The sequence below is a fragment of the Falco cherrug genome, chromosome 7, assembly GCF_023634085.1.
Source record: "Falco cherrug isolate bFalChe1 chromosome 7, bFalChe1.pri, whole genome shotgun sequence".
Lineage (NCBI taxonomy): Eukaryota > Metazoa > Chordata > Aves > Falconiformes > Falconidae > Falco > Falco cherrug.
The window spans coordinates 64,739,410-64,752,388 of NC_073703.1; the positions used below are offsets into that span (position 1 = coordinate 64,739,410).

Consider the following 12,979-nt stretch of genomic DNA (forward strand, 5'->3'; position numbering starts at 1 on the left):
CTGTCTCACAACTGTATAGTCATGCCTGGCCTCACTGCTGATGGGCACTCACTGACTTGCTATTTGTGCTGTGTTTCCAATCGTATACATGGTTTGAGTGAAACCAGATTTGGCAGAGGATTCCCTGATGTAAACAGGGTGCTGAATTAACAGAGATCAACACCTGCCAAAGATCCATCTCTTGCCAGCACCTCTGGATTGCTGTATCACCACCAGATTCCCTAAAGGCAGCCACATTTCCCATTATACTGAAGAATCTAGCAAGGACTAAAAGTGTTTCCTTCCTGCAGGTTTACACACAGCAAAGGGCCTACTGAACCCCAGTGGAGCTAGGTTCCAGAACTTGCTTTAGAAATGACCCTGTTTGCCCTGATGGGTTTGCAGTGCTCACTGCTGGCTTGTCACTAGACATCGATTTCCATTTCCCATCGCTCTGAACTCCTGCATGTCTCACAGTGAGCTCAGTCTGTCTGCTATGAGCTGTTGGGGTGTCCACTGGAGGGAATATCTTTAGTTTTCAGGACGTCCCACCATCAAAATATTTGGCAAAGCTGTGTTATAAATGGATTTGTGCTTCTGCCTATCCCTACCCCTTGTCCAGGTTGCTCACACATTCTGTTCTGCACACGTCTGTATCCAGTAGTGCCTGTCCATCCATCTCCTCTTTCTGTGAATCTAATGGAGGTTGGTAATCCCGTTAGGTGCTTGCAGCAGGCGCTGCCGAATTTGCTTGCAAACGCCTGTGCCAGGTCGAGTGTCATTGCCAGCAGCACTCTTGGCGGGATGAAGGTTGCATTAGTGAACAGTAATTGAAATGCAAAATAACATTTTGATCGAGCGAGCAGGCTGTTTATTTATCAGATCAATAGCCAAAATGCCCCATCTGGAGAAGTCAGCGTGATAATAAGTGATAGCATTCCAAGGGCAAAGGGAACAAGCGCAGCGGGGAGGACATGCCGGCAGGGTGAGCTGGTTTGGGTTGGGTCACACCGGGCCATCGGTTGCTGAAACTTGCTTCTTTTTGGGTCCCTTCTTTGAAGAGGGCAACCAAACCCCGTCCTAGTAGTATCTGCGAAGGGTTCCAGACCTCTGGATGGAAAGCAAACAGTTCTAAAATACAAGGTCAGACAGAGTGCAGACATATGTAAAATCATGTGAGGTCTTCTCCCTCTCGTGCTCTGGTAGATGGCGAGCTGTGACTCAAGATGCAGACTGCAGATGATGTAGCACAGTTAGGCAGTGGGTTTTTTTGGTTGTTTGTTTTTGCTTTAGTGCATTATGTTTGCTATAAAGGTCTGAACACTCACAGTGATTATCTGGAAATATGAAGTCATAGTTTGGCTTCGTAGTGAAGCTGCTGGAATGATTTTTAGGTGCATCCACATAATGAGGAAAGGGGAGATGTGGGAGGGTGTGTTCAGGAAAGGGGGTTTGTGTATTTGCACAATAAATATATGTATGCGTACCTGCTATATGCAGATATGCTGTGAAATAAAGCTGTGTAACATATACGTTTATCTCAGAAAGGTTCTATATGAGAGTGTAGAAGCAGCTGTATAGCTTCTTTGTGGGTGCCTGACTGCCCGTCTGCTTTGTTGTGTCTGTTCGCTTCTGCTTGTCCATTAGTAGGGATGCTGAAAATAGGAAACAGGAAGGGAAACTGAGGTTAAAGATCTTGGAAGCTTGCATTTTTTGCTTTCATGTCCCAAAATAATACTGAGGGAAAGTGAAAAGTTTCTGGGGTGAGGAGATGATCTAGTCACCATGACAGAAAGGAATCTTTTTGTGGATTATTTTTGGTAAGCATGTTTAGGTAATTTTTCAAACAGTGATTCCCATTTGGGAGGAAGGTGAAGGTGATTTAGAAGTATTTTGCTTTAGAATTTGTTTGGAGCGGCTTGGTGGTTTTTTTATCTAGAGAAATGCATGTGCAAGTTACACAGAGTGTTGGGAAAAATTACGTGCTTGTTCTGTTATACTGTTTTCAATCTGAAGAGTGGTTTGTTGGCCATGGGCTCCTTTTCATCTCATCGTTCAGGCAAGTAAGAAAGCAGGACACTGGGGCATCAGGTAGGGCAGGGCTTGAGTGGACTGGAAGCTACTTTGTCGGTCAAAGGAAATGGGGACAAACGGTTGGGAAGATGTATGAATGAAGTGGATTTAGAACGAATCATTAGGGTTTGAAGCTGGAATTTGGGTCAGCTCCATCTGGCTACTTAATGTAAACAGGGTGTGTGGTAAGAGATCTGCTAAATACCTACCAAAGATGGGATTTTAAAGATTCAGCAAAACTGAACCTAGAGGTTATCTTAAATAGGTTGCTAAAGATAATCCTGTATGTTACAGAAGTCTAAGGTGCGCAGAAGGAAGCTGGGTGTTTCCATGTATCACCTATTTTCCTCAAACCTGTGTTCATTAGCTTGAGAGGAGCCTGGTCTTCAGTTACCTCTGTCACGTACTGCCTTTCTCTGCTTGTTCAAGTGCTGTATCTCAGCCTCACTGTGTAGCACAGGTTTCTTGTCTGTCCTTGACCCTATGCTCTTGTGCCTCCATTCTTATTGACAGCCTAACTCACTCCTGCTTCTGCACTTCTTCAGTGATTCTGGGACATCTCCCCTATGCCAGATCCAGTGTTTTCTCTCACACTGCTACCTTGCTTTGCTACCGTATCATCTTAGAAATGCTTTCCAGAGAGTCAGGGAGAAAAAAAGATTTCAAACTGAAAAGCACTAATTGCCCATTGTTATTTTCTGTGCTGTAATTTATGTGGAACTAATTTCAGTCAGTTTTTCAGGATCTGTCTCATTTTGAGTAATGTTTCTAATGATGTGGCACTTAATTATAGATTTCTCAGAGAGCTACAGGTGGAATCTAGGCAAAGCCCATCTATTCTGTCTGGATTGTCTTGGCAAGGGTGGCAGAAAGAAGCAGAGTCCCACTACAACTGTAAATTTTGAAGTGTAAGAAACAGAAACCCTCCAAAAAAAAAACAACCAACAGATCAACTCGGAGAATTCCTAAATGCATCCAAATTGGAGAACACACAAGTTCAGATTTTGTCTGGATAAACTTACAGTGTCCTTTCAGTAAACCAGTATTCATAAAGAAATGTTAATGCTTAAGTCTCTCTTCACATTTGTTTCTAAGATTATGTCCTTCATTTGTAAGTATCTCCCATCCCAACTCCTTTCTCAAACACTTAGAGGAATTAAGCAATACCTCTGAGTCTCTCTTTTTTTCCTGCCATTGTTTATCATGAATTGTAGGCAATGTTGAAGGGAGGGGTGCCTTCAATGGGCATCTTGAAATGCAAGGAAGTGCAGGCTGAAGAATTTGTACTGGTGACAGTTTTCTTTCGGAAATGCTAAGAGGGTACTGAGTGAAAGAAAGGTCTATGTGAGATGAGATGAGGTATCAGGCTGGGATGCGAAAATAAATGTGATATGAATGACAGTGCTGGAGGTTTTGCTTTCCTTGCCCAGATGAAATGGTGGAAGCAAAGTTCTGGTGTACAAGTGTTTGAAGTGTGCTTTACTGAACATGTTCTTGTATGGGTCTCATTCACAAGTGTCTGAAGGACACTGAAGGAACTAAGAGAGATATAGATTATAAGTGCCCTAGATAGGCAGGGTATAAAGAAAGACATTCAAGAAGGTCTAGCCTGAGCATTTCAACAGGGATTGAGTTGCAGCTTTGCTGTATGCAGGCAAAATTGTTGAACTGCTGTGAGCAGTCTTCCAGACGTAGAAACAGTGGGAGAAGAAGTGAAACACAGAAACATAACATAGTGGGGAAAGGGTGGTGGTAGAATTTGGATAAATAGTGAGCAGCAATTCAATCCTGGTCCTTGTTTTGCTCTGATACCAACCGTAAGTATAAGCAAGAAGCATTAGCTCAAGTGCTAAAGCAATTCACTCTGGAGGGAATGCTAGTAGTACACCAGAGGGCAAGGTACCTTCAAAAGGTGATGCCTTAATAAGAAAGTGAACTGATAATATATATCACACCTCCACATTAATTGTCATTTCATCTGTGTAATACTTCTTACCATTTACTAACAACAGTGTCATCCTAAGGATGAAGAGAAATTACAAGAATGAGGAGAAGGATGAAGACTAGTAGGAAATCCATAATGTCTTTGCCCATGAGAAGCCTTTTTTATTTATTAAGCAGCCTCCAGAGAGTTTGCTGCAGCAGCTTTCATCAGCATGAGCTGACTTGGGCTAGAGAAGATCTGCCGATATGTAACTGTGCTCTGGTTATGCAATGGGTCAAAGGGATAAAATGTCTCTTGGGCATTAGACAAGCAAATACTTTGTGTAAGAGCCAGAATATGAGCACTTGCTGTCTTCATCTCCTTAGCTTGCAGAAGAGGCCCGCTTGGGCCTCTGTCTTTCCTGCTGTGCAAGGAATATGTTCTTCCAGTCTACATGGCAGAACTGGTCTCATCCAGTGGCACACTCCAGTAGATCTCATACAATGCAGTTCTCTTCAGGAATACCAGGGGAACTGATCCCTGGAGACAGGCCTCTAGATAGACTTTTGCAGTTGGGGAGCTGTGGGACTTTGCTGACTTCCTTACATATTTTCATTTTAGCTTCTTTAACCTCCTAACTCAGAAGTTCTTCCCCCGACCCACCGTAAAGTTATAAAGCAAATAAAAAACCCCCTACATCTCCCTTCAGAGCAAGGGTTAAAGGCAGGGCAAGTGCGATGCATTTTTGCAAAATAAGCCAGGTCCACATGCCCAGCAAAGCCAAAAGCAACAGAAAATATTTGTAACTGGAATTAGGACGGTGTAACTCTTTTAGAATAAAATGCTGATGGTTAGACCTGGCAGTCCAGGTTTGTGAACTACAGGTTGGTATTCATGCTGTGGAGTAGAAGTCACACAACGCTTTCCACTCCAAATTAAAGAGCAAGCTCATTGGCCTTTTACTAAGCTATGGTTTGTTTGTTCCAAAGACAAGTATGTTGTATTTGTGTGGGTGTATGAGGCCGAATGGCTTGCAAACAGGCCGTCTGGGGTCTGCCATACTCTGCAGAATAGAAGTATAACCCACACAAGCCCAAGGGAGCCGCCACTGGCAAACATGACAGAACTCTTAGAAATCCTATCGGCACACCAGAGAAAAATGTCCTGTTACTCTTGGACTGTTGTGTGGAGAAGAGCTGTCAGTAAAGATGAGGAATCTCTGGATGATGTCTCTAATTTTGAGTCCATATTGAGTAGAAGAGCAGGAGAAACCAATGAGTGTGGTCATCCCTTGTCTCCCTAGCACCATGGCGGTTGTCCTGGAAGCAGAGAGGCAGGGATGGGAGCACGTGTGTGAGCTGTCCATGGTAAGAGGGGGTCACCCAACAGGTGTGGACATCTCAGCTCCGTGACATTAACTCTTTGGATATGTGACCTAAAATTACACTGGCTGTTATAGCAGCTATCACGTGTAGCCTGCCACTTGAGAAACATTATTTATTTCTGTCTCCTGTATCTAAAAAAAAGCCACCTGACAAAATCTGGCTTGTTACTGGAGCTGCAGCCAGCGTTGGAGAAGCTGATCTATGTGCTTTGTCAGCCAGCTGTGGGTTGCAAAGCTCTCTCATGGGGCCCACAAAGGACACAAAGTCTGTGTTGCCCAAATGGCATCATAGCATGTTATACACATCTCATTTACACATGCAGTGCAGGTTTATGTAATCTGGGCTAACAAATACTGATAGCAAAAATAGGCCTGTACTGGAGAAGAGGTTGGATGTTTTATCTCTGTTTAAATCATTGTGGTTTTGCAGATCAAAGCTTCTTTGCTTTTTCATGGTTGGCTTAAAAATGTCTGTGCAATCCAAAGTGTGCTTTTGTCACAAGCTGGGGCCTGAAGTGAGCAGGTTTATACTGACAGTCTTCTCAGGTTTTGTGAGTAAAACTTGAACCCTCTGTGAGACCTCCCTATTATGAACTTCAGGACTAAGGTGCAGCTCAACAAGCACAGCCATGGGGCACCTGGAAGTTACAAGCTATACAGGCATCTCGCCTGCAGAAGTTTTCAATTTTATGGTAGACCTTAAAAAGGACTTTAAAGAATCAAGATTTTGTTCTGTCTGGAATCCACATCCAGCTGTGAGAAACACCCAAAAAAGCCCATTTCTGATCTTTTACATTTCTCCTTGTGCCCGCGATAGAGAAGGTTTTGCCTGAGGAGGGCCTGAGTGTTCTCTGTCTCTCAGCTGATACTAGTCCTATGCTATATTTCAGCATTCGTTTTAATTACTATTTCAGTCTTACTGTTGGAAATCTCCAACATGTTGGACTGGTGAGTTTGTGATTTTATCAAAAAATACTGGTGAAGGGACTGGTCTACATGGCAGATCTTCTGATGCCTATTCCTCACCTTCCTCCAGGAAACTGGAGTATAGCACTGAACTATCCTTGCCTTTCCTATTGAAGATCACGTAATGAGGATCAGCCACTAGTGAAGCTCAGCAGTGTTGCCTCTAAACTTTCCTTGATCCAATTTGGAATAGGGAGTGCTGCATGGAGAAGGTACAGGGTCAACTACTTGGGTTTGCATCAGCACTTAGGTGTTCAGATGGTATTAAGTTACTGAATTGTGGATGTCTTCAAGCTGACACAGAACTGTTCTGGTGGGGAAAAGTTACCTTCTGTTACATAACTGCATATTGTTCTGGCTGTCTTGCTAAGCAGGTGTGAATGGTGGGCCTCGTTTTTTCTGTTGAGTCAGATGAAGATTTGTAGATAAAGAGTAATAAATTCTTGTCATTTTCATATCCAGAAGTGGGGTAAAGAGGTGGATGTAGCTACAAATGACTATTTCTGGCAAAACCAACACCAAAGGATGTGCAATAAAATTGTCTTATCTGCATCAATCTCAAACTTGTAGGCCTTGAAGTTTAAAAGAAAACAAATGAGGGGCAATATTTTCTGCCTTGATTTTGTAACACTAATCTTTTGTCCCTTTCTGTCCTGTCCATCTAGCAGTCTTTCCCTCTTGTATTATTGCTGTTGTTCTCAAGACAGAATTAAACTCACAAGCAGCCCAGCCATTACAGATAAATAGCAAAAGACAAAAGGCTGGAGAAGGATTGGAGAAATTTGTAACATTAACCCAACAGCACTGCCCGAGGGAGATAACACTAATGGATACAAACCTAATGTGCAATCTCGACTTGGTCTAAACCTGCATATTTACATCCAGAATCACGGAGATCGGAGCATGCTTGTCTGAGGGCTGTTACAGGCACGTAAAGGCTAACAACATTGTTAGTGATAAACAGCAGCGGGTTTATGAAACAGGAGTACAGCAGACAATAACCTTTCTTGATACAATTAGATAATTAGTGGGTAAAAGGAATGTGGTGGATAGACTGTCTCTGGACCATGCATAGGCTTTTGCAAGATCTTATTAGGGAAATTAGATCAAATTGGTTTTGATACAAATCCTGTGAAATGAATCATGGATTAGCTGACAGAGTGTAAACAGAAGGGTTAGAGACATTCTTTATCCTCCTGCAAAGGTGGTGTCCAAAAGGGCAGTGTTTTGGTTTTAAATATTCATTAGTGACCTGGAGGTAAATGTAAAAGGCATAGTTCTCAGATTTACAGTTGACAGAACTGTAAGAAAGATACTAGAAAAAAGAAGAGCTAGACTGAAAAAATGAGCATTATTAACAGGCTTCGATAAAACAAGTGGCAATTAGCAGTGTGTGGTTTAAAGATGATACTGGATCTACTTTGGAACAAGGAGAATCTCCAAATTTCGTGTTGTGCAGAGCACGGTGGCAAAAGCAGCTTATGTTCAGAGAGGTCCCAGTGAGACAGTGGCTATCAAATGATGTGAGCTGATGTGCAGCCTGATGTCTGGCAAAGCTAGTGCTCAGTTGGTCCATATGGTTGCCCGGCTGCGTGCTTTCCAGGGTGGCTCCCCCCTGTAGTGCTGTGGCGTTGCACACTTCGCAATTCGGGGCACCTTGCTGCAAGAGAGACTCAGGCAAGTTGGAATAAATCCAAGAAAGGGCCACAAAGATGCTAAAGGGATTAGAGGGAATGACCTATGATGAGGAAAGGTGAAAAGAACGAAATGTTTAGAATCTCTAAGCCTGTTACATGGGCACAGAAATAGTAACGGAGTTTCCTGTGCCAGCAAGGATAGTTAGATCAAGTCTCTCTCCTTTTACATTCCTATTAAGGTAACTAGAGCTGAGCAAAATGGCTGTTCATCACTTTGAACTCTTTGCAAAAAACATTTACTGTTCTTCTTGAAGTTCAAGATGATGTTTTTCAGTGCCAGGGGACGCCCTGAGTCTGTTTAAAAATCACTGTGGAATCTCTATGACACTTGCAGAAAGTCAGAGCTGGGGAGACTTAGCTCAGTGTGGGCTGCCCAGCAATAATCAACTGTGCAAGTTGTACCAGAGGCCAGAAAAGAAAACCACAAGCTCTGGAATGGCTAGTCACCTTAGCTATGGTCTTTGATCTGTCTTGGTGTTAAGGACTTCTGCTTCCAAAGCATGCATTCACATCTAACCAGAACTTGCCATGTATTATTGTCTCCGGGAAAAGAACAGGAGCATCCTCAGCTGTAAGAGTGTAGGCGCTTTGTGGCTCTCCATGATTTACCATCAGTCACTGTTTGCTTGCCTTGGGAAGGAAGGCTCCTTAATGGAGGTTGAGTTGAGAAGTGAATTGGTCCTAGGAGACTGCTCTCCTCTTTTTTTCTTTCTTATTTTGTTTTTGCAGTGGAGGGAAATACCTCATTGGGTCAGTCCTCTTTGTGGTCCTCTGTGAATTTTGGGTTTTTTTAAGAGACAGAAGCTGGTATTTGAACTCTGCTGACTATTATCTGACAGTACAGCTCACCTCCTTGTCATGCCTTTTTCATAGTGTTGTCTTCTGTCTGCCTTTAACATTACAATTCCAACTCCTTTTACTGTGGAGCTCCTCAATGCAGAACAGTGCTTTATGGTGGTTTTGCCTTCCGTTTTGACATTAACCTCATGTTACCATGCCCAATGATTTTCAGATTTTTACTACAATTGCACTTCTCAGGTAGGAAAAGGTTCCAGAATCTGGCCAGCACAGCAGCTTGCAGCTTGCAGCATTGCTGTGAGATGGTAAGATCTGGTCTCAGCTAGCAAAGCTTCATCCTCCTCCACACAGTCAGCTGGCATTATACCAGGAGATCTGCAATCTGTCTAGGTGCCCTGTGGGATTAAAGATGAATGCACCTGCAGCAATTATTCCTGTAACTGCTCCATGGCCTGTAGTCCCTTGTGATCCACTGGGCAAAGCATGGGCATTCATCAACTCATCACGCTGTCTCTGAGAAGGACCAAACTCTGGATTCCTCTCAGGTAACACCAGGCAAAGCATCTGAGGAACGTGAGACGCCTGCCCATACTCTCAAGGTCAACAGTCTTGCCAAATAACAAACTTGGCTGATCGATCCCAGACATAGGAGATGAGGTCAAACATTGAGGATGAAACAGAGAAGGGAAAATTAAGAATTACTTGGGTCAAATGAGATCATAAGGATGCAGAACTGTGAAGTTGCTGCATATCAAACATCTACATTCAGATCAACAGATACACAGATGTGGTATATATACGTGTGCAAGCCAGCCTTGCTGTATCACAGAATGTTTTGTCCTGTCCCCTGATGGGTTTGACCTCTTGGCAGAAGGAGTTGCCACAAATACCAGGGAAATAGGCTGAAACTGAAATAGAAATAGAAATTGCCCACATGACCATGGTATGGTAACTTTAAACCAGCAGAGCTTCCAAGAAGAAAAGCATCCCCAGTCAGAATTCTTTGGATGTGTCATCAGGAAAATGCATGTATTTAGGTTTTCTTAAAAGCCTTTGACAAATTACTGTGCCATAGGGAAAATTTAACCTCTCAGGTTAATACTATTATCAATTAAAAAGTGTCTGAGACACAAACGAAGGGGTAAACATACCCTAACCAGGAAAGAAAGAGAAGTCAATTTTCAGCATGATAAAGGTTAACATGAATCACCCACAAAGATCAGTGTTGTGGTGTTTGATCCATGTGTTAATGATCTGGGAAGCAAGTAAACAATGAGACTCTGCAGATGACATCAAATTATCAAGGAAGACTGAAGAACTCCAGAGGATCCTAATAAAGCTGGGTGCATGGACAGCCCATGGATAGATGAAATACACTGTTGACTATTGCAAAACGTTGCCCACCAGAAGGCATTAATTTGATTTTTCATAAATCTTAATGGATTCTAAATTAACTGTGCAACTCAGGGAAAGATCTGAGGATTGTAATAAGTAACTTGCTGATATTCTCTGCTGAAGAAATGGTAACAATATGTATTTTAATTTAAAGAGAAAAAAGCAAACATTGTAAGCAGTTATATAATAGGCTGAAAATAACATTGAAAATATGGTAACGTCAGTAGGTAATTGATGGCGTGCCTTTGTCTTGACTACTGTCCAGACCTTCAGCTGGAGAAGTGATGGAGCAGTGCCAGTTTCATGCTGCTGAGTAGCTGGCTCATTGAACTCTGTTCTGGACTGAACAGAAATAGCCAGACTAGAGGAAGTTCAGAGATGGGTGATGAAGCAGATAAGAGGTCTGCAGAAACTTCTGCGTGAAGAACAATTATATAGATAATGAAGAGCTGAAAGAGAAGAACACAGCAAAAGTACATTTCCTGAGAAGGAGAGTCAGGAGATGTTCAGGGAGCCTGAAAGGCTGCAAACACAGGCAATAAAAGTGGGATTTTTTGTTTTTTCATACACTGCACAAGTAATCGCTGGAACTCATTGCCATGATATCATAAAAATGAGTAGTGTTATTATATTCAATACTAAATTATATATTAAAACAATCTGTGAGTAGAAGAAGTAAGAAAAGCTTGAAAATATGGTAAAGATGCAGTCCTTTACCATATATTTAAGAGCATAACCTTCTCTCTAAGAAATGGGAACTTGAGAGAAGGATCTCCAGGCAAAAGCCCTTTACTGGTAAATAGAAGGAAGATTAAGGTTTAAGATTCAGCTGGATGAAATTATCAGATTATTTTCCTTCAGTTTCTAAGCCCTCCTTTTACTGATGATAGTGAAGTGGGGGGAGAAAAGGAATCCAACATGAAAATTAATCAAAGACTTCTGATTACAAACGATAATCTGTTTTGAGCAGGTCCTTTCTGCAGCGTCTGCTCGTGAACTTTTTCCTTAGAGCCAAGGCAGCACATCCTGAACTAACCAAACATCTTCACCTGGTATGCCACAGACAGGTTCATTTCTTCCTGCTGTCCCAGGAGTAGATTGTGCCTCATCAGCACTGATGCCCCCTCCCAGCACTGCAGCCTGTGAACAACCTGAAATTATGATTTACATGAGTAGCCTTGTCTTTATTCCAGTGTGAGTTTGTGAGAAGTAGGCAGACTGTTCTTAGTGAGTTGTACTGATACTCCTGAAGGAGAAGGACCTGGGTGGGGTTGAACTGCCTGAGCCAACTGGAGTTGGACTGAGGTGGCAAAAGGAGGGCTCTCTTGACCAACCTGAAGCTGGGTTTGGCCAGGAAGCCACTGAGTGCCTTTGCTCTCTCCCCGCAGGCTGCTCGGCAGAATGGCCACGGAGGAGCGGCACCTCTCCTCCAGCTGTGGGTCCTTCATCAAGACCGAGCCCTCCAGCCCATCTTCTGGCATCGACGCCATCAGCCACCACAGCCCAAGTGGCTCCTCCGACGCTAGCGGTGGCTACGGCATCGCCATGGGCGGCCACCCCAATGGCCTAGACTCACCACCCATGTTCAATGGCACGGGGATTGGTGGTGGCTCCTGCCGTAAGCGTTATGATGACTGCGCCAGCGCCATCATGGAGGACTCGCCCACCAAGTGCGAGTACATGCTCAATGCAATCCCCAAGCGGCTGTGCCTGGTGTGCGGGGACATTGCTTCTGGGTACCACTACGGCGTGGCTTCCTGTGAGGCGTGCAAAGCCTTCTTCAAGAGGACTATTCAAGGTATGGTGGGAAGGGAGGGAAACTGAGATGTTCCAGACGTTGCTGAGATTGCAGTGTTTCCATATCATAGAAAAGTGGGAAAGGAAGGGTGAATGTAATGCACCTAATCCTCCATCCTTTTGTGTGCTTCCTCTCCCCTCCTGCTCCACTCTGGTACTTCCAAATCAACCTAGACATGAAGTTAGGCTTTGTGGTGGTAGGAACCTTTGCCAAGTTCCTAACCTGACTGGCTACTAGATCTGGGTGTCTGGCCTAGTGGATCTTCCAGCCCCTGCTAGTGGCACTGATACCCTGATAATGTGGCTGCTAGTGGAGTGAGGCCTGGAACAGAAATGCTTTGCGCTCTGCAGGTGTTTTTAAGGCCCATTTGAAGAGTAGATGATGCTGCCTAGAGATGGCATCCCTTTAGAGATGTCTGCACCTTGAGGTGAAAGTTCCAGCATTACAGGAGTAGAGAGGTTCTCATTCTGCTTGGCCAGTACTAATTTGTGGCCATGGACTCCATACAGACCTCACCAAAAAGCTGGACAGGGCACTTGGATGAGAGTCAATCCAGTGTTCCTCTTTTTCCCAGTTCCACCAACCCTTTTAATTAAGATGCAACTTCTTTGAAAGAAGGTAAAAAATGTAGGCACTGAAGGAGATAGATAGATAGATACCCAGGTTTTGTCAGTCTTACTAAGGATGAGACATTCCTCAGGTGATTTTGAAAACCTCAGTGCATGTATGTGTAGATGAATTGCAGTGCATTGCTCCTGCATGTACAACTCACATGTGAGGTGTATGGCTGCGTCCTGACTACCAGAGGTATGCCGCAGATGTGCACACACGCAGGTATAGCAGTATAACCAGAAGTGCGAGTGCATCCAGGCAAGCTCCAGTACCCGTGGGAGCTTGTGTGCGCAAACATGCCTGGATGTCCCTTTATTTTCTGCACTAACTAGCAAAAGGGCAGGATCATTCGC

At 43.6% G+C, this 12,979-nt stretch overlaps 1 protein-coding gene across 3 annotated transcripts in view; it reads left to right on the forward strand.

Moving 5' to 3' along the window:
• ESRRB (estrogen related receptor beta) overlaps positions 1-12,979 on the forward strand; it is a 135,524-nt gene that overhangs the window by 78,814 nt on the left and 43,731 nt on the right. For all 3 annotated transcript variants that reach the window (XM_055716153.1, XM_055716152.1, XM_055716151.1), the window contains exon 2: positions 11,605-12,014. In XM_055716153.1, coding sequence (XP_055572128.1) covers positions 11,605-12,014 — 410 coding nt within the window. The remainder of the gene's footprint in view (positions 1-11,604; positions 12,015-12,979) is intronic.